Genomic DNA, 20,575 nt, shown 5'->3' on the forward strand with positions numbered 1-20,575 from the left:
TTCCACTAACTTCTGGTTTGTATTATTTCTATTGAGAAGTACACCATCATTTTTCTTGCTCCTCCAAGATAATATAACTAACTTTCCCTGGATGCTTTTTAAATTTTTTTATTGAGTCTTTGGGTAGTTTTTCATGCTTTGCTTCTAAGACTTTTGAGTTTGCTGGATATCCTAAGTTGGCTTAGTCTTTTTCTTAAATATATGTGCTTATATTTTTCAGTAAATTTGAAACATTTTCAACCATTATTTCTTGTAATTTTTTAATTTTTCATATTCTTTTTTTTTTAAAGATTTTATTTATTTATTTGAGAGAGAGAGAGAAGCAGAGGGAGAGGGAGAAGCAGGCTTCATGCCAAACAGGGAGCCCAATGCAGGACTCAATCCCAGGACCCTGGGATCATGACCTGAACCAAAGGCAGGTACTTAACCAACTAGCCACCTAGGTACCCCTCTTATAATTTTTTCTTAAGATTTTATTTATTCATTTGACAGAGAGAGAGATCACAAGTAGATAGAGGGGTAGGCAGAGAAAGAGGGAGAAGCAGGCTCCCCGCCAAGCAGAGAGCCCGATGTGGGGCTTGATCCCAGGATCCTGAGATCATGACCCAAGCCAAAGGCAGAGGCTTAACCCACTGAGCCACCCAGGCGCCCCCCACCTTGTAATTTTTTAAGAGATTTATTTATTTGAAAGAGAGAAAGAGAGAAGGCGTGCGCAAGCATGGGGGTGGGGCAGAGGAAGAGAATCATCAAGCAGACTCCCCTGCTGAGCACAAAGCCCCATGCAGGACTTAATCCATGACCTATGAGATCATGACCTTAGCTGAAACCAAGAGTCAGACACTTAAACAACTGAGCCACCCAGATGTCCCACTTGTAATATTTTTTGTTCATTTCTCTCTCCTCTTTCCTTTCTTCTTGTTGCTCCAAATATACATATGTAATACCACTTGGTATTGGCCCACAGGTCATTGAAACTTTTTTTTTTTATTCTCCCTCCTTTTTTTTTTTTTTTAAATCCTGTGCTACAATGTATACTTTCTATTGACTCTTAAATGTTCATGGATTTCTCTTCTACAGTGTCTAATTGCTGTCACATCCTTCTAGTTAATTTTACATTTCAGATAATGTATTTTTAGCTTTAGAATTTTCATTCGATTTTTTGTCTGGTTTTTATTACCTTACAGAAATTCACTAGTTATTACATCATTATATGCATGTTTCTTTAAATTCCTGAACATTATCTATGGTAGCTACTTAAAATTCCACCATCTTTTAATTTTGGGGTCATTTTTCTATTGATTAAATATTCTCCTGCTCAGAGTCACATTTTCCTGGATCTTCTTATGTCTAGTATTTTTTTTTTTTAATCGTGTGCTGGACATTATGGTTGCTACATTATTGATTTGGGATTTTGTAGTCTTCATTAATAACATTTTCCTCTGGCAGACAATTACTTTTACATTCAGCTTGATCATTTTGTGACTTTTAAAGCTTTGTTAGCAAATGTTTAAAGTGGCTTTTTTTCTAGGGCCAGATTAGCCTTGATTGTAAGCTGTGGCCTTGTTGAGGTCTCTACTTGGTGCTCAACGTGTTAACAAGGTCTGTCTACTCCGTCTGGTCACAGCTGGAACATCTCTCAACGTTCAAGAGGTTGTTGTTCAAGTAGTTGTTCAGCTGTCAACTATGTGATGGTGGCTGTTTCTTTGGTAGCAGTTATTTCTTTAGTATGGTTTTTTGGTCTGGTTTCCTGAACTTTTCGCTCCTTCAGTATTTGGTCAAATTACCATAAATTCTAGCCTCCTCAGTAGGCACAAACTCTAGCCTCTGCTTCCTCAGCTCAGATCATAGTGCTTTGTTTCATCTCTCCTTCACTGCAATGTGTTCTGGTAAATTCCTCCTTTCAGAAAACTGAGACTATTGAGTGGCTCACCTTGTCCCCTATCTCCTCCCTGCCTCTTAGAGATTGTAGTCCTGCACTGTCTATTCTAACATCTGAGAACAGATTTGTCAGTTTTTCTTATTTATGGCAGGAAAGCCAAAATTGTGGTCATTTGTTTTAAATATTATATATTTTTAAATTGTTTATTCATTCATATAGTTTCAAAATCAAAATATATAAAAAGGTATGTATTAAGAAGTTTGCTTCCTTTCATGTCCTAGCTATCCTATTGCCTATAGCTCTTCTAGATGACCTCCTATATGAGTTTCTTATATATTCTTGTAGTATTTTTTATGCAGATGTAAGCAAATATGAATATGTAATATTTTCTCCTCCTATTCTTACACAAAAATAAAGATTCCAGATACACTGTTATGTGCCTTTTTTCATTTAATGTTTTTGTAATGGAGAGTTTTGATTATCAGTAAATAAATTTGAACATAAACCAGTTTAATCTCTGTGCAGGTCATCTGTGTAACAAACTGTGGGTTTGCTGAGTCACAGAGTAAACCTGATCAATTTTGATAGATATTGTTGAATTGCATTGTAATAGGGGGCAGTAACCATTTAGTTCTCAATAACAGTGTTTCTTTCTCTACCTTGCCACAGAATGTGCCACCCAATTTCTGGATTTTTGCAGTTTAAGTAGAGGAAAAAGATGATAGCATTGTTTCTTGCTATAGTTTTAGTTCGCATTTCTTTTATTGTGAATGAAGTTGAGCATTCTTTAGTATGTTTAAGGTTTGATTGTTTCTGTGAACTGCTTCTTTATATTTTCTCTTGTTCTTGATTTGTAGCATGCCTTTTTTATAATATGGCAAAGAGTGTGTGGTGATATCAGTCGCATTTTCCCTCCTTTTTTCTTAGCCACAATCTTTTTAATTTTATTTTTGCCATGTGTATCTAATCCAGTCATTTCCATTACATAGGTAAACTCTCTGAATCCTCTAAGTAATCCTCCACATATCAACCCCTTGATTGTTTCCACTGAATGTTTTTTTTCTTTTTTTAATTTTTAATTTTAATTTTTTAAATTTAAACTTTATTTTTTCAGTGTTCCAAGATTCATTGTTTATGCATCACACCCAGTGCTCCATGCAAACGTGCCCTCGTTAACACCCACCACCAGGCTCACCCAACCCCTCAGCCCCCTCCCCTCCAAAACCCTCAGTTTGTTTCTCAGAGTCCACAGTCCACTGAATGTTTTTATTGTCAAAGCAGAGCACATGTTTCTCTCAGGCCCACTTAAAATGTGCACACATTGCAAACCAGTTTCTTCATTCATTCATTCAACAACTATTTAAGGAGCTATGAAGTACCAGAATTGTGCAAGGTTTTTTTTTTTTTAATGTTTTATTTATTTATTTGAAGAGAGAGCACAAGTAGGCAGAACGGCAGGCAGAGGGAGAGGGAGAGGCTCCCCGCTGGTCAGGGAGCATGACACGGGGCTCAATCCCAGGATCCTGGGATCATAACCTGAGTTGAGGGCAGATGCTTAACTGACTGAGCCACCCAGGCACCCCATGGGCAAGGTTTTGCATAGAATGCAAAAGAAAAGTAAGTATCCCATGCCTAATGGCCCTGTGCTATGTGGAAGAGGCACAAAAGGACCATTTTAGATTATGTGTCAGATGCTGTGGAAACACTGAGGAAAGCACTAGCATAGTGGTTTAAGGGCCAGAGGTCAGGGGTGGCTTTACACATATTACATATATTTGAAAGCTGAACAGAAAAAAAATTATCTAAGTTACAGAACTGAATTGCATCACATTAAGAGCAAGATTTTAACTTTTGGGCACATAATGTCTTTTTTTTTTTAATGTTCAGTTAGCCAACATATAGTACATTATTAGTTTTTGATGTAATGTTCAATGATTCATTAGTTGCATATAACACCCAGCTCTCATCACCACATGTGCCCTCCTTAATACCCATCACCTGGTTATCCCATCCCCCAGCCCCTCTCCTTCTGTAATCCTGTTTGTTTCTTGGAGTCCAGAGTCTTTTCTGGTTTGTCTCCCTCTCTAATCTCCTCCCCTTCAGTTTTCCCTCCCTTCCCCTAATCTTACGGTTCTAAGTTAGAACTAAATTTTTGTCATCCTGCTCAACTGTTTAAAATGTGGACTTATCTTTGTACCAGCTTTTCTAAAATCATTTCTATTTCAGGTGGCTTAATATTAGCTGCTGATTACTCTCAACTTGAACTGAGGATCTTGGCTCATTTATCCCACGATCGTCGCCTCATTCAAGTATTAAACACTGGAGCTGATGTTTTCAGGAGTATTGCAGCTGAGTGGAAGATGATTGAGCCAGAGTCTGTTGGGGATGATCTGAGGCAACAAGCAAAGCAGGTGAACATGTTTAACGTATATGAGAATTTTAATGATTAAAAAATTTTTTTAAATGCCTTGGTCATTTGCAATTGAGGAATGATGATTTCTCCATCTGTGGATCTTTCAAACCATATTCAGCTGAGCTTGTCTCATGGTATTCATTATACTCTTCTTCATAGAGTCAGTAGAAAGAATCAGACTTTGTCTGAGGCTACCTCACATGAGGAAAGCCATCCACATTAGTGGTAGATATCGTGGTGGTAGTAGTTGTTATTTATGTGTATGTTTGTGTATTTTAAAAAATGTCTTTCTTGTCTGTAAACATTTTCATCTTTTTATTTTTACAGGTGTTCTCTAAATGTTTATTGAAAAAAATCACTGAACTGTGGATTATAATTAATAACTGATAAGCTTTTTCGTTTTTTGAGGTCATTGGTTAGCTAATCCAGATGTGAAACTTTATACTTTCCTTGGACTTTTCAAGTGGGTCCATCTTAGTTCCTACTCCTGGATGACTGTCATGCACAGAGAAAGTCAAAGGCCACATTTTTATTCCATTTTCTGGCCTCTATTGACACTGATAATTCTTTCACCACTTGGCCTATGGGAAATCTGTTGCCATTTTTGAGAAAATAGGATTGCTGGCTGCGGCAAAAGACCATCACTCCCACCTTTAAGATCCTGCTGTGTTAGTTTTGCATTTATACTTCTAGTTACTCAGAGCTGTAAGTCTTCACTGGCTCATTAGATATGAAACCCTTCCTCTCACCATTGCCTGTTTAGCACCAGAATGTTTCTTCCATTCTTTAGAAAACCAGCTTTGCCCTCTCTGTTTAATAATCTCTGGGTTCCTGCATTCAGCAAGAATCGAACCCTGGATAAAAGAGGTAACGTTCCAGTACTTAACCTTCATAATAAATCCATGAAATAGGTATAATTATTATTCCCATTTTAAATAGGCATAAAGGGAAGCACCAAAAGTTAGTAATTTGCTTAAGATCATACAGCTATAAGTGGTGGAGCCAGGATGAGCTCAGAATGGCAGAACTTGACATTCTGACTTTATCACCTAAACACTCATCCACTGATGATATCTGCCTCTTTTTCATAAGTTCTTGCATGACTTCATAGTGTTTATGCTCTGCACCATCTACTCCTTGGGTCTGGCTGAGATCTCAGTCAGTGCTATGTACTACCCAAGTTTAAAAATAAAAAAAGTCACAGTAAAATAAAATGTAGAAACACCTAAAAGGAAAAGATAAAAGGAGGAAAAAAATCTTTCTCAATGTATTAAAAAAGACAGGGAAAGGACAAAAACTTCTAGTTATTTTATCACATTAAAAGTAGCTTGGGATTCTGATAATCATCTTTTACAAGCTACCTTTTAAAATTATATTTAATGACATTTATATGAACTTGCTTTATGCTAGTTTTCTGATCACTTAAGAGGTAATAATTTAGTAATTTCACAATTCCATGATGCAGGTATTACTATTCTCATGGATGAAGAAATTGAGGTACAAGAATTTAGGTAGCTTCTGCAAGATAATCTTATAAATTCTGGAACTAGGATTTAAACCCAGACAATACTTATTATTAAATTTACAATTTCCTACTGACCTATTTTAACTATTTCTACTACTCCCAAAATTTCCTCAGGAATTTGTTTAGCCCAACTGAATTCTGTAGTTGTGGGATATCAGGAGGTGGTGAAGTGGAAAGCATATTTATTTCCAATGAAGTATTCCCTATTATCCAACCCTGAAGCCTTCTCTTCCTGCTCTGTCCTATGCAAGAGCCAGGAGAGGAATTTTTGTAATGCTTCTCTTTCCTGACTCCTGGGCACTTCTCTAAGCAGAAGTTAATGTGCTATTATAGGAGTAGAAAGCTGCTCTGAAGACTAGTGGATACATGACAAAGAGTCAGAAAGAAATCTTCCCTTTTAAATCACTAGGATTAGTTTCTTAAAACACACACACATTCATATTTATTCATGTTCTTCCCCTTCCTCCCCCAGCCTCAAAGTATTATTAAAAGGCAGAAAAGAGAAAAGATGTTCACTGGATATCAGGTTCTATGAATTTAACCTACCCAAAGCAGATCTAATCATTTCTTTGACACACTATGAAATAAAAAGCTTACCAAATTTCAATCCTGATCAACTTTTTTATATTTGCAGCTTACGTAGTTATGATCTCTAATTTACTTACTGAGTGTGATGACTCCTTTTCAGATTTGCTATGGAATCATTTATGGAATGGGTGCTAAATCTTTGGCAGAGCAGATGGGCATTAAAGAAAATGATGCTGCTTGCTATATTGATTCCTTCAAATCCAGATATACAGGTAAAGAAACATTAAATATTGTTATCTTCTAGATACTAGTCAATTATCTTGCCATATTAATTGAAAAATAGTGCTAAAAATTTTTCTGTTAACATTTCTATTACTGAGAAGTTTTCACCAGATATTGTTAAATAACATCATCCTTATGATTATTTACTAAGATGGTCTTCTTTCATAAAAATAGGAACAAAAATGGAATAAAAAAAAAAACCAGTTGATGTATATGCTAGTTTGTCGTTGTGAATATGCCATAAAATCTTGGAATTGTGCTATGCTTTAGGTTTAAAGCTTCAATTCGAAGCAATAAACCATTGATTAAATGTACCAGAAACTGAAAGAACAAGAGCAGTTTGAGTATTATTGTTTTAAATTATCTTGTCTTTTGGCAATTTATTGAGGTACAATTTACATAACAGTAAAATTTACCCTTTTTAGATGTATATTTGTATAAGTTTTGGCAAATGCACAGAGTCCTATAACCTACACCACAACCTGGATATGGAATCATGACCATATCATCCCAGAAATTTACTTCAGTCCCCAACTTCATACCCTTTGTAATCAGTCCTGACCTCAGTCCCCAAAGAAAACTTTATTCACATATGAAATGATCTTATACATAGAAAATCATTTGAATTCTATGAAACAACTATTAGAACAAATAACTACATTTAGAAATGTCCCACTATACAAGGGTTGTTTTTTTTTTTTTAAGATTTTATTTATTTATTTGAGAGAGAGCACAAGCAGGGGTTGGGGGAGTGGAAGAGGGAGAGGGAAAAGCAGACTCCCTCCTGATGCAGGGTTGGATCCCAGGATCCTGAGATCATGACCTGATCCAAAGTCAGCCGCTTAGCCCACTGAGCCACCCAGGTGCCCCATCCCCATATAAAGTTAATTTGTAAAAATCATTTGGATTTTTGTATACTAGTAATTAGTGAATGGAGTAAAAATAAAACTATTATGATAACATCAAAATACATGAAATATGTGGGATAAATTCAACAGTATGTGCAAGACTTTACTGAAAACTCTAAAACAATCCTGAAAGAAATTGAAGGTACTTAGATAAATGTGAAGTTTACCATGTTAATTTATTAGAAGGTACAATATTATTGTGATGGCAATTTTCTATGAATTGTCCTATAGATTCAATTTAATTCCAGTCAATAGTCCATTAGATTTTTGTGTCGAATTTGACAAATTGATCTTAAATTTATACGGAAATTGAAAGGGCCTGGAATAACTAGGAAAATTTTGGGGGGAAAAATACTGTGTTGAGTACTAACACTCCCTGGGTTCAAAACTTAACATAAAACTACAATAATCAAAGTAGTCATAAAGTAGACATAGGAAAAAATGGGTCACAATAAAGGGTTCAGAAATAGACCTATACGTATATGGTGGCTTTATTTTCAACATTCACCATGGTAACTTAATGGAGCAAAGATGGTAATGTCAACAATTGGTTCTAGAACAACTGGAGACAAGTATGGAAAAAAAATGAACTTCAACTATTATACTATATTCCAAAGTTAGCTTCATATGGAGCATAGATTCAAAAGTAAAAGCTAAAACTATAAATCTTCCAGAAGAAAATAGGAGAAAAAGACTTTGTGACATTGAGGTAGGCAAAGATTTCTTTGGCTATAATTATACCAAATTAAACATAAAATATAAACATTGGTAAAAGACACCATTAAGTAAATCTAAGGCAAGCCACAAAAGAGAAGATATTTGCAGTTCCTGTTGTCTAATGAACTTGCATCAAGAATATATAAAACACTCTTATAACCCAATGCTGAGAAGGCAAACAATCCAATAAAATAAAGGCCAAAAGATGTGAACTGTTAGGGTCCGTGATCAAAGGAAGGAGACTGACACAAAGCAAAAATCAAACAAAGCTTTATTTCGCGCCAAGCATCGAAAATCAAACTGACTGGTAGGGGCCATCTCTTACGAAGAGACGATGACGATGACCCCGACAAGGCCACTCTGGACAAGGCCGCTCGCTGACAAGGCCGCTCCCTGGAATGAGGCTGCTCCAGCGAGGCCGCTCCCTGGACGGGGCCACTCCCAAGAAAAGGCCGCTCTGGACGAGGCCGCTCCCAGGACGAGGCCGCTGCTGACAAGGTCACGCCCTGGACAGGGCCACTCCACGGAATGAGGCTGCTCCGGCGAGGCCGCTCCCCAGACTGGGCCGTTCCCCAGAATGACGCCGCTCTGGCATGGCTGCTCTGGCATGGCTGCTCTGGCATGGCTGCTCACGGCGGCGCCACAGCTCGGGGTGGCGAGGCTGCTGGCAGTGAGGCCCTTCGCCACGGCGCCGCAGCCTACGACTACGATGACCAGGACAACCACGACGCTCCCGACGACCATGATGACCACGACCTCTGACTCTCTCGAAGACTACCCTAACGGCTATCCCAACGGCTATTCTAATGGCTATCCTAACGGCTATTCTAACTCCTCCTACTACTCCTACTACTCCTCAGCCTCACAAACTAACCTTTATATAGGTGGTTGAGCCCGGCCCACACACAGGTGGCCAATGGGATTTCAACTCACCACAGTAAATATATGTGCGCCCCACTGATTGGATGTCTCCATCTGGCCTGGCTTGCCCCTATATCCAGGGTTTGCAACTAAGTTCCTCTGGCTAATCAGGCCCTTACATGAGCAGACAAAAGAAGATATATGAATGACCACGTCGAATGTTATCATCATTAGTCATCAGGGAAAAGCAAATTAAAACCACAGAGATACCATTACAAAAACACTAGAATGGCTAAAATAAAAAAACACTGTATTTCTTTTACATTGCTGGTTGAGTTGTAAAATGGTACAACCACTTTGGAAAATGCTATGACTCTTTTATATAGAGTGAAACAATAATGTGATCCTGCAACTTTACTATTGCATATTTATCCAAGAAAAATGAAAGTATATCCAAAGAAACACTTGTATGTAAATGTTATAGCATTTTTATTCCTAACACCAAATGTCTATGAACAAGATCATGGATAAACAAATTTTGTTATATCTCTGCTATGGAATACTACTTAGCAAAAGAAAACAAACTCAAATGAGAACGTACAGTATAAGTCAATTTTTATGAATTTTAAGTCCATAAAAGACCAAGATATAGTGTTTTAAAGCAGATCAGTGAGAGTTTGAGGCTGATAATGGAGGGGTTACTGTAAAGGTGATAAAAATGTTTCATATCTTGTAGTGTACCTTTGTTAAAATGCATCTAACTATTCACCTAAAGTGGGTTACTTCTACTATATGTAAACTGTATAACAGGATTGATTTTTTTTAAATGTAAATTCCAGTTAGTTAACATGCAGTATAATATTAGTTTCAGGTGTGCAATACAGTGATTCAACACTTTCACACACCCATCACCTGGTGGTCATCACAGTACACTCCTTAATCCCCTTCCCTACTCACTCATCCCTCACCCACCTCCCCTCTGGTAACCATCAGTTTGTCCTCTAGAGTTGAGAATCTGTTTCCTGCTTTGCCTCCCCCCACCCTTCCCTTTGTTTGCTTTTTTTAAAGTAGTTCTTTCAGCCTCTGAATATTTGAGGACCTCTGACAAGTGTAAGGTAAGAGAATTTGTAGAGATGCATTTTCTTCAATCTCATAATTTTCTTTGCTCTTCTCTCAATAATAACACAGTAATTCTTAGACAGAAAAAGGTGACAGCCTTATTGCTTTCTAAAATTCTTACACTGGTGGTTAAATATCACCAACAGCTTCAGTTGGCAGGGTTTTCTCCCTTTCCTTTCACCCACAGTCTTCTCAAATGTCTCTCCTGTGCCAGCCACACACGGAAATCCTCAAATGAGGTGTTTTAGTTAGGAGTTATTAGTGTTTATTACTTAGGATGAGCAGAGCTGTGAGAAAGCAGAGACTGCACATATGAATAAAGATAGATCAGTTAGGGCGCCTGGGTGGCTCAGTGGGTTAAGACTCGGCCTTCAGCTCAGGTCATGATCCCAGGGTCCTGGGATCGAGTCCTGCATCGGACTCTCTGCCCAGCAGGGGGTCTGCTTCCCTCTCTCTCTCTCTGCCTACCTCTCTGCCTACTTGTGATTTCTCTCTGTCAAATAAATAAATGAATTAAAAAAAAAAAAAAAGATCAGTTAGAGAAGACTTCTCTAACTCAGTGACAGGAATGAGCAGTGAAGGCATTGGCTGGCCTGGAACCACACACTCACCCTGAAGATCTATAGGACATAATAATGAGCCTATATTGCAAAGGATGAACGCTGGTATAGGGAATATGAATGTGTTTCAAGAGTATACTATACATAGTCTTTTTAAACTTTTAAGAAGTGAATTGTATATATTCCTAATGAAGTATTTATTATTTGTGTATTAATTGCAGTGAGGTCCTATTTGGATTGTAGCTTAGATGCTAACAAGGAGCTGTTAATGTTTTCAGCCTGGAAGTGGTAAGACCAAAGAGTAAAAGATTAACATAATCAAAGAATAGAAGCCTGTGAAAAGTACCATGGAATAGTCTTAAGATCCTAGGTTTTAGTACCTGCTCTGTTGTTCTGGAGTTTAGTTTCATGTTTTTTGTTCGTGATAGAGTTAGAGTATGTCATTTCTAAAGTCCCTTTAGTATCTAACTTTCTGAGTCTGCAAAAAGGAAATGAAAGTTTATATGCAAGGTTTTGCATATAAACAAAAAGGGAATGAAAAGTTTATATGCGAAATTTTGATGATGCAATATAATTTGAAGAATCATGGTAGGGTTTTGGCATATTTCACTATATTGAAGCTAGTGAATGAGCTTAAGAATGGACTGGGTGCTCAGTGGGTTAAGCCTCTGCTTTCAGCTCAGGTAATGATCTCAGGGTCCTGGGATCGAGCCCCGCATCGGGTTCTCTGCTCGGCAGGGAGCCTGCTTCCCCCTCTCTCTGCTTGCCTCTCTGCCTACCTGTGATCTCTCTGTCAAATAAATAAATAAAATCTTTAAAAAAAAAAAAAAGAATGGACTTTGGTTATAATTATTTTTGTGTTTTCTTTGTAGGCATTAATCATTTCATGAGAGAGACAGTGAAGAATTGTAAAAGAAATGGGTTTGTTCAGACCATTTTGGGAAGGCGTAGATATTTACCAGGAATCAATGACAACAACCCTTATCATAAAGCTCACGTATGTTGAAATGTCTCTGGATTTTTAACTTAGTATTTTAATGACATATACTTTTTCTATAGACTAAACACAGATGATTTTCCTTTTAGGGATCAATAGTGTATTAATTGGATCTTCTGTTTCACTAAGGTTTTTGAAGTGATGGCTCATGCCTGTATTTGCTGAACACAGTCTTTAGGAGACTAATGTAAATATGGGTTCACTTAGTAATACTTCAAATACTTTAAAGATGTTCTTTTTCAGTAAACCAGTTACTTAGTTGTTTTGCTAATAAGTTATAAATTTAATTTTTACATCTGTTAGTTGTTCTTTGTTTCAGTTATCATATACCAGTTTGTCATACCACACCAAATTGCCAATGTTTTTAGAGATTAGCCAATCATTAAATGTGATTCATTCATTTTTGGTTCATTCTACTTGTGTATTTGTTTTTTTTTTTTTTTTTTTTATATGTTAATTCTCTTTATTTATACTAAATTTTTTTTTAATTTTTTTATTTTTTTCAGCATAACAGTATTCATTATTTTTGCACCACACCCAGTGCTCCATGCAATCCATGCCCTCTACACTACCCACCACCTGGTGCCCCCAACCTCCCACCCCCCACCCCTTCAAAATTCTCAGATCGTTTTTCAGAGTCCATAGTCTCTCATGGTTCACCTCCCCTTCCAATTTCCCTCAACTCCCTTCTCCTCTCCATCTCCCCTTGTCCTCCATGCTATTTGTTATGATCCACAAATAAGTGAAACCATATGATAATTGACTCTCTCTGCTTGACTTATTTCACTCAGCATAATCTCTTCCAGTCCCGTCCATGTTGCTACAAAACTTGGGGATTCATCCTTTCTTTCTTTCTTTTTTTTTTTTTTTACAGCGTTATGAACATATATTTTTATCCCCAGGGGTACAGGTCTGCGAATCGCCAGGTTTACACACTTCACAACACTCACCATAGCACATACCCTCCCCGATATCCATAACCCCACCCCCTCTCCCAACCCCCTCCCCCCATCAACCCTCAGTTTGTTTTGTGAAATTAAGAGTCACAAAAAAAAAAAAAAAAAAAAAAAAAAAGTCACTTATGGTTTGTCTCCCTCCCAATCCCATCTTGTTTCATTTACTCTTCTCCTACCCCCTCAACCCCCCATGTTGCATCTCCTCTCCCTCATATCAGGGAGATCATATGATAGTTGTCTTTCTCCAATTGACTTATTTCGCTAAGCATGACACCCTCTAGTTCCATCCACATCGTCGCAAATGGCAAGATTTCATTTCTTTTGATGGCTGCATAGTATTCCATTGTGTATATATACCACATCTTCTTTATCCATTCGTCTGTTGATGGACATCTAGGTTCTTTCCATAGTTTGGCTATTGTAGACATTGCTGCTATAAACATTCGGGTGCACGTGCCCCTTCGGATCACTACGTTTGTATCTTTAGGGTAAATACCCAGCAGTGCAATTGCAGGGTCATAGGGTAGTTCTATTTTCAACATTTTGAGGAACCTCCATGCTGTTTTCCAGAGTGGTTGCACCAGCTTGCATTCCCACCAACAGTGTAGGAGGGTTCCCCTTTCTCCGCATCCTCGCCAGCATCTGTCATTTCCTGACTTGTTAATTTTAGCCATTCTGACTGGTGTGAGGTGATATCTCATGGTGGTTTTGATTTGTATTTCCCTGATGCCGAGTGATATGGAGCACTTTTTCATGTGTCTGTTGGCCATCTGGATGTCTTCTTTGCAGAAATGTCTGTTCATGTCCTCTGCCCATTTCTTGATTGGATTCTTTGTTCTTTGGGTGTTGAGTTTGCTAAGTTCTTTATAGATTTTGGACACTAGCCCTTTATCTGATATGTCATTTGCAAATATCTTCTCCCATTCTGTCAGTTGTCTTTTGGTTTTGTTCACTGTTTCCTTTGCTGTGCAAAAGCTTTTGATCTTGATAAAATCCCAATAGTTCATTTTTGCCCTTGCTTCCCTTGCCTTTGGTGATGTTCCTAGGAAGATGTTGCTGCGGCTGACGTCGAAGAGGTTGCTGCCTGTGTTCTCCTCGAGGATTTTGATGGATTCCTTTCTCACATTGAGATCCTTCATCCATTTTGAGTCTATTTTCGTGTGTGGTGTAAGGAAATGATCCAATTTCATTTTTCTGCATGTGGCTGTCCAATTTTCCCAACACCATTTATTGAAGAGGCTGTCTTTGTTCCATTGGACATTCTTTCCTGCTTTGTCGAAGATGAGTTGACCATAGAGTTGAGGGTCCATTTCTGGGCTCTCTATTCTGTTCCATTGATCTATGTGTCTGTTTTTGTGCCAGTACCATGCTGTCTTGATGATGACAGCTTTGTAATAGAGCTTGAAGTCCGGAATTGTGATGCCACCAACTTTGGCTTTCTTTTTCAATATTCCTTTGGCTATTCGAGGTCTTTTCTGGTTCCATATAAATTTTAGGATTATTTGTTCCATTTCTTTGAAAAAAATGGATGGTACTTTGATAGGAATTGCATTAAATGTGTAGATTGCTTTAGGTAGCATAGACATTTTCACAATATTTATTCTTCCAATCCAGGAGCATGGAACATTTTTCCATTTCTTTGTGTCTTCCTCAATTTCTTTCATGAGTACTTTATAGTTTTCTGAGTATAGATTCTTAGTCTCTTTGGTTAGGTTTATTCCTAGGTATCTTATAGTTTTGGGTGCAATTGTAAATGGGATGGACTCCTTAATTTCTCTTTCTTCTGTCTTGTTGTTGGTGTAGAGAAATGCAACTGATTTCTGTGCATTGATTTTATATCCTGACACATTACTGAATTCCTGGACAAGTTCTAGCAGTTTTGGAGTGGAGTCTTTTGGGTTTTCCACATAGAGTATCATATCATCTGCGAAGAGTGATAGTTTGACTTCTTCTTTGCCGATTTGGATGCCTTTAATTTCCTTTTGTTGTCTGATTGCTGAGGCTAGGACTTCTAGTACTATGTTGAATAGCAGTGGTGATAACGGACATCCCTGCCGTGTTCCTGACCTTAGCGGAAAAGCTTTCAGTTTTTCTCCATTGAGAATGATATTTGCGGTGGGTTTTTCATAGATGGCTTTGATAATATTGAGGTATGTGCCGTCTATCCCTACACTTTGAAGAGTTTTGATCAGGAAGGGATGCTGTACTTTGTCAAATGCTTTTTCAGCATCTATGGAGAGTATCATATGGTTCTTGTTCTTTCTTTTATTAATGTGTTGTATCACATTGATTGATTTGCGGATGTTGAACCAGCCTTGCAGCCCTGGAATAAATCCCACTTGGTCGTGGTGAATAATCCTTTTAACGTACTGTTGAATCCTATTGGCTAGTATTTTGGCGAGAATTTTTGCATCTGTGTTCATCAAGGATATTGGTCTGTAGTTCTCTTTTTTGTTGGGATCCTTGTCTGGTTTTGGGATCAAGGTGATGCTGGCCTCATAAAATGAGTTTGGAAGTTTTCCTTCTATTGCTATTTTTTGGAACAGTTTCAGGAGAATAGGAATTAGTTCTTCTTTAAATGTTTGGTAGAATTCCCCCGGGAAGCCATCTGGCCCTGGGCTTTTGTTTGTTTGGAGATTTTTGATGACTGTTTCAATCTCCTTACTGGTTATGGGTCTGTTCAGGCTTTCTATTTCTTCCTGGTTCAGTTGTGGTAGTTTATATGTCTCTAGGAATGCATCCATTTCTTCCAGATTGTCAAATTTGTTGGCGTAGAGTTGCTCATAGTATGTTCTTATAATTGTCTGTATTTCTTTGGTGTTCGTTGTGATCTCTCCTCTTTCATTCATGATTTTATTTATTTGGGTCCTCTCTCTTTTCTTTTTGATAAGTCTGGCCAGGGGTTTATCAATCTTATTAATTCTTTCAAAGAACCAGCTCCTAGTTTCGTTGATTTGTTCTATTGTTTTTTTGGTTTCTATTTCATTGATTTCTGCTCTGATCTTTATGATTTCTCTTCTCCTGCTGGGTTTAGGGTTTCTTTCTTGTTCTTTCTCCAGCTCCTTTAGGTGTAGGGTTAGGTTGTGTACCTGAGACCTTTCTTGTTTCTTGAGAAAGGCTTGTACCGCTATATATTTTCCTCTCAGGACTGCCTTTGTTGTGTCCCACAGATTCTGAACCGTTGTGTTTTCATTATCATTTGTTTCCATAAATTTTTTCAATTCTTCTTTGATTTCCTGGTTGACCCATTCATTCTTTAGAAGGATGCTGTTTAGTCTCCATGTATTTGGGTTCTTTCCAAATTTCCTCTTGTTATTGAGTTCTAGCTTTAGAGCATTGTGGTCTGAAAATATGCAGGGAATGATCCCAATCTTTTGATACCGGTTGAGACTTGATTTAGGACCAAGAATGTGATCTATTCTGGAGAATGTTCCATGTGCACTAGAGAAGAATGTGTATTCTGTTGCTTTGGGATGAAATGTTCTGAATATATCTGTGATGTCCATCTGGTCCAGTGTGTCATTTAAGGCCTTGATTTCCTTGTTGATCTTTTGCTTGGATGATCTGTCCATTTCAGTGAGGGGAGTGTTAAAATCCCCTACTATTATTGTATTCTTGTCGATGTGTTTCTTTGATTTTGTTATTAATTGGTTTATATAGTTGGCTGCTCCCACGTTAGGGGCATAGATATTTAAAATTGTTAGATCTTCTTGTTGGACAGTTCCTTTGAGTATGATATAGTGTCCTTCCTCATCTCTTATTATAATCTTTGGCTTAAAATCTAATTGATCTGATATAAGGATTGCCACTCCTGCTTTCTTCTGATGTCCATTAGCATGGTAAATTCTTTTCCACCCCCTCACTTTAAACCTGGAGGTGTCTTCGGGTGTAAGATGAGTTTCTTGTAGGCAACATATAGATGGGTTTTGTTTTTTTATCCATTCTGATACCCTGTGTCTTTTGATTGGGGCATTTAGCCCATTAACATTCAGGGTAAGTATTGAGAGATATGAATTTAGTGCCATTGTATTGCCTGTAAGGTGACTGTTATTGTATATTGTCTCTGTTTCTTTCTGATCTACTACTTTGAGGGTCTCTCTTTGCTTAGAGGACCCCTTTCAATATTTCCTGTATAGCTGGTTTGGTATTTGCAAATTCTTTCAGTTTTTGTTTGTCCTGGAAGCTTTTAATCTCTCCGTCTATTTTCAATGATAGCCTAGCTGGATATAGTATTCTTGGCTGCATGTTTTTCTCATTTAGTACTCTGAATATATCATGCCAGCTCTTTCTGGCCTGCCAGGTCTCTGTGGATAAGTCTGCTGCCAATCTAATATTTTTACCATTGTACGTTACAGACTTCTTTTCCCGGGCTGCTTTCAGGATCTTTTCTTTGTCACTAAGACTTGTCAATTTTACTATTAGGTGACGGGGTGTAGACCTATTCTTATTGATTTTGAGGGGGGTTCTCTGAACCTCCTGGATTTTGATGCTTGTTCCCTTTGCCATATTGGGGAAATTCTCTCCAATAATTCTCTCCAATATACCTTCTGCTCCCCTCTCTGTTTCCTCTTCTTCTGGAATCCCAATTATTCTAATGTTGTTTCGTCTTATGGTGTCACTTATCTCTCGAATTCTCCCCTCGTGGTCCAGTAGCTGTTTGTCCCTCTTTTGCTCAGCTTCTTTATTCTCTGTCATTTGGTCTTCTATATCGCTAATTCTTTCTTCTGCCTCATTTATCCTAGCAGTGAGAGCCTCCATTTTTGATTGCACCTCATTAATAGCTTTTTTTATTTCAACTTGGTTAGATTTTAGTTCTTTTATTTCTCCAGAGAGGGCTTTTATATCTCCCGAGAGGGTTGCTTTAATATCTTCCATGCCTTTTTCAAGCCCGGCTAGAACCTTGAGAATCATCATTCTGAACTCTATATCTGACATATTACCAATGTCTGTATTGATTAGGTCCCTAGCCTTTGGTATTGCCTCTTGTTCTTTTTTTTGTTGTGAATTTTTCCGCCTTGTCATTTTGTCCAGATAAGAGTTTATGAAGGAGCAAGTAAAATACTAAAAGGGTGGCAACAACCCCAGGAAAATATGCTTTAGCCAAATCAGAAGAGATCCTGAATTGTGAGGGGGGAGAAAGGGGATAAAAAGAGGTTCAGAAAGAAAGAAAAAAAAAACTATTAAAAAAAAGAAAGCCGATAAAGAAAAAATATAAAAAGAGGAAAAAATATATATATATTAGATAAACTATTTAAAAAACATTAAAAAAAGAAAACGGTAAAAGTTAAAAAAAATTTAGCAGAAGAAGAGAAAAAGAAAAAAAAATTGAAAAAGAAAAAAAAATTAAATTAACTGCAAGGCTAAAAAATCATGGGGAGAAAGCCATGAGTTCCGTGCTTTGCTTTCTTCTCCTCTGGAATTCCGCCGTTCTCCTTGGTAGGTGAACTTGGTCCTGGCTGGGTTTCCCGTAGATCTTCTGGGGGAGGGGCCCGTTGTAGTGATTCTCAAGCGTCTTTGCCCCAGGCGGAGTTGCACCGCCCTTACCCGGGGTCGCGCTGAGTCATCCGCTCGGGTTCGCTTTGGGGAGCTTTTGTTCCCTGAGCGCTTTCCGTAGAGTCCGGAGGACGGGAATAAAGATGGCGGCCTCCTGGTCTCCGGCCCGGAGGAGCCGAGAGCCCGGGGCCCCACTCCTCAGTGTGCCCTCAGAGAACAGCGCCAAATGACTACCGTCACCCTGGCCTACGGCTGCGCCCCGAGCTGACCGAGCCTGCGACCGGTTCACGGCAACCCGGAGCTGAGAGTCACTCCTCGGCTCTGTCTCTGCAGCCGGCTTCCCCGTTCTAATACCGGTAAGCTCTGCGACACTCAGACACCCCCGATCCTTCTGCGACCCTGCGGGACCTGAGGCCGCGCCTACCCCGCCTGGGCTCACCCCAGTTAAGCCTCTGGAGCGATGTCCCTCCGCGGAACAGACTTTTAAAAGTCCTGATTTTGCTCCGTTGCTCCGCCGCTCGCCGGGAGCCGGCCCCTCCCCCCGCGGTCTATCTTCCCGTCGCTTTGGATTCACTTCTCCGCCAGTCCTACCTTGCAGAAAGTGGTTGATTTTCTGTTTCTGGAATTGCTGTTCTTCTTCTCTTCAATCTCCTGTTGGATTTGTAGGTGTTTGCAATCTTTAGATAAGCTATTTAGCTGATCTCCCGCTACCCGAAGTAGTCTCAGCCTGCTACTTCTCCGCCATCTTGACTCCTCCCTCCTACTTGTGTATTTGTTTTAAAAACACTGGCTCAACAGAGGTTATTAGGATATCCAAAATATTGAAGAAGGCTGTTTTTTTTAGCACCATTTTAAGTATTTATTGATGGCATGTATTCAAATTATTATTAAAAACTCTGAAATCATTGGGATCCACAAAAGTATTCTATGCATCTGAACATTTAAATTTCTATTATAGTCCACATCTTCCTGTTTAATCTGCTTCATCTTCTCCCATACTTTTGCATGTCAGTGCCCACTACACATTGTATGTATTGAAAATTCCCAGCCCCATACTGCTGAACTTCTGTCTGGAGCTGAAAACCTTCAGAGCACTAATGCTCTTAGGGACCATGGAGGAATAGTTGGCTTTTTGTTATTTCTTCACTCTGTAGGCTCCCATATATATAATTGATATATTTGATATAAATATCAAATATTTATCAGGCTTTTACCATATCTCTAAATCAGTTGTCACTTAGGGGTAGATAATTTTCTGTTGGTCAAATGGAGCCAGCTAGTGGAAGGCTTTTAATGGCAGGCTGAAAAATTTAGACATGATCTAACAGGAGTTATGTTTCTTGGGATTTACATTATGAAAAATGGTAGATAGAGTCATATATGTAAATGAACCCTGTAAGTTTTTGAAAATTAATATTTTTGCACCTAAAGTTGTGAGAGTAAGCCTTTTCTTTTTTTTTTTTTTCATTTTTTTTTCAGTGTTCCAAAATTCATTGTTTATGCACCATACCCAGTGCTCCATGCAATATGTGCCCTCCCTAATCCCCCCACCCGTCTCCCCTCCAAACCCCTCAGCTTGTTTGTGAGTCCAGTCTCTCATGGTTTGTCTCCCCGCTCTGATTTCTCCCATCTCACTTCTATCTAACTCCCAATATCCTCCGTGTTATTCCTTATGCTCCACAAGTAAGTGAAACCGTATACTTGACTCTCTCTGCTTGATTTATTTCACTCAGCATGATCTCTTCCAATCCTATCCATGTCATTATAAAAGTTGGGTATTCATCATTTCTGATGGAGGCATAATACTCCACTGTATATATGGACCATATCTTCTTTATCCATTCGTCCGTTGAAGGGCATCTTGGTTCCTTCCACAGTTTGGCTACTGTGGCCATTGCTGCTATGAACATTGGGGTAACAGGTGGCCCTTCTTTTCACTACGTCTATATCTTTGGGGTAAATACCCAGTAGTGCAATTTCAGGGTCATAGGGAAGCTCTATTTTTAATTTCTTAAGGAATCTCCACACTGTTTTCCAAAGTGGCTGCACCAACTTGCATTCCCACCAACAGTGTAAGAGGTTCCCCTTTTTCCACATCCTCTCCAACACTTGTTTCTTGTCTTGTTAATTTTGGCCCTTCTAACTGGTGTCAGGTGGTATCTCAATGTGGTTTTGATTTGAATCTCCCTGATTGCTAATCATGATGAACATTTTTTCATGTGCCTGTTAGCCATTTGTATGTCTTCATTGGAAAGGTGTCTGTTCATGTCTTCTACCCAGAAGGCTTCTTTATGTTCCCTCGAAATCAATACCATCCACTCCCCACCCCAGCACACA

The 20,575-nt window shown here is 38.6% G+C and overlaps 1 protein-coding gene across 5 annotated transcripts in view; it reads left to right on the forward strand.

Annotated features, from left to right (window-relative positions):
* The window catches only part of POLQ (DNA polymerase theta), a 137,169-nt gene that overhangs the window by 112,103 nt on the left and 4,491 nt on the right, over positions 1–20,575 (forward strand). For 4 of the 5 annotated variants that reach the window (XM_047735589.1, XM_047735595.1, XM_047735592.1 and 1 more), the window contains 3 exons: positions 4,106–4,290; positions 6,506–6,617; positions 11,665–11,789. In XM_047735589.1, the coding sequence (XP_047591545.1) occupies positions 4,106–4,290; positions 6,506–6,617; positions 11,665–11,789 (422 nt within the window). Of the gene's footprint in view, positions 1–4,105; positions 4,291–4,619; positions 5,140–6,505; positions 6,618–11,664; positions 11,790–20,575 lie in introns of those variants that run through there. The other variant, XM_047735613.1, reaches the window with a different exon arrangement.

The sequence above is a fragment of the Lutra lutra genome, chromosome 1, assembly GCF_902655055.1.
Source record: "Lutra lutra chromosome 1, mLutLut1.2, whole genome shotgun sequence".
NCBI classification, from domain to species: domain Eukaryota; kingdom Metazoa; phylum Chordata; class Mammalia; order Carnivora; family Mustelidae; genus Lutra; species Lutra lutra.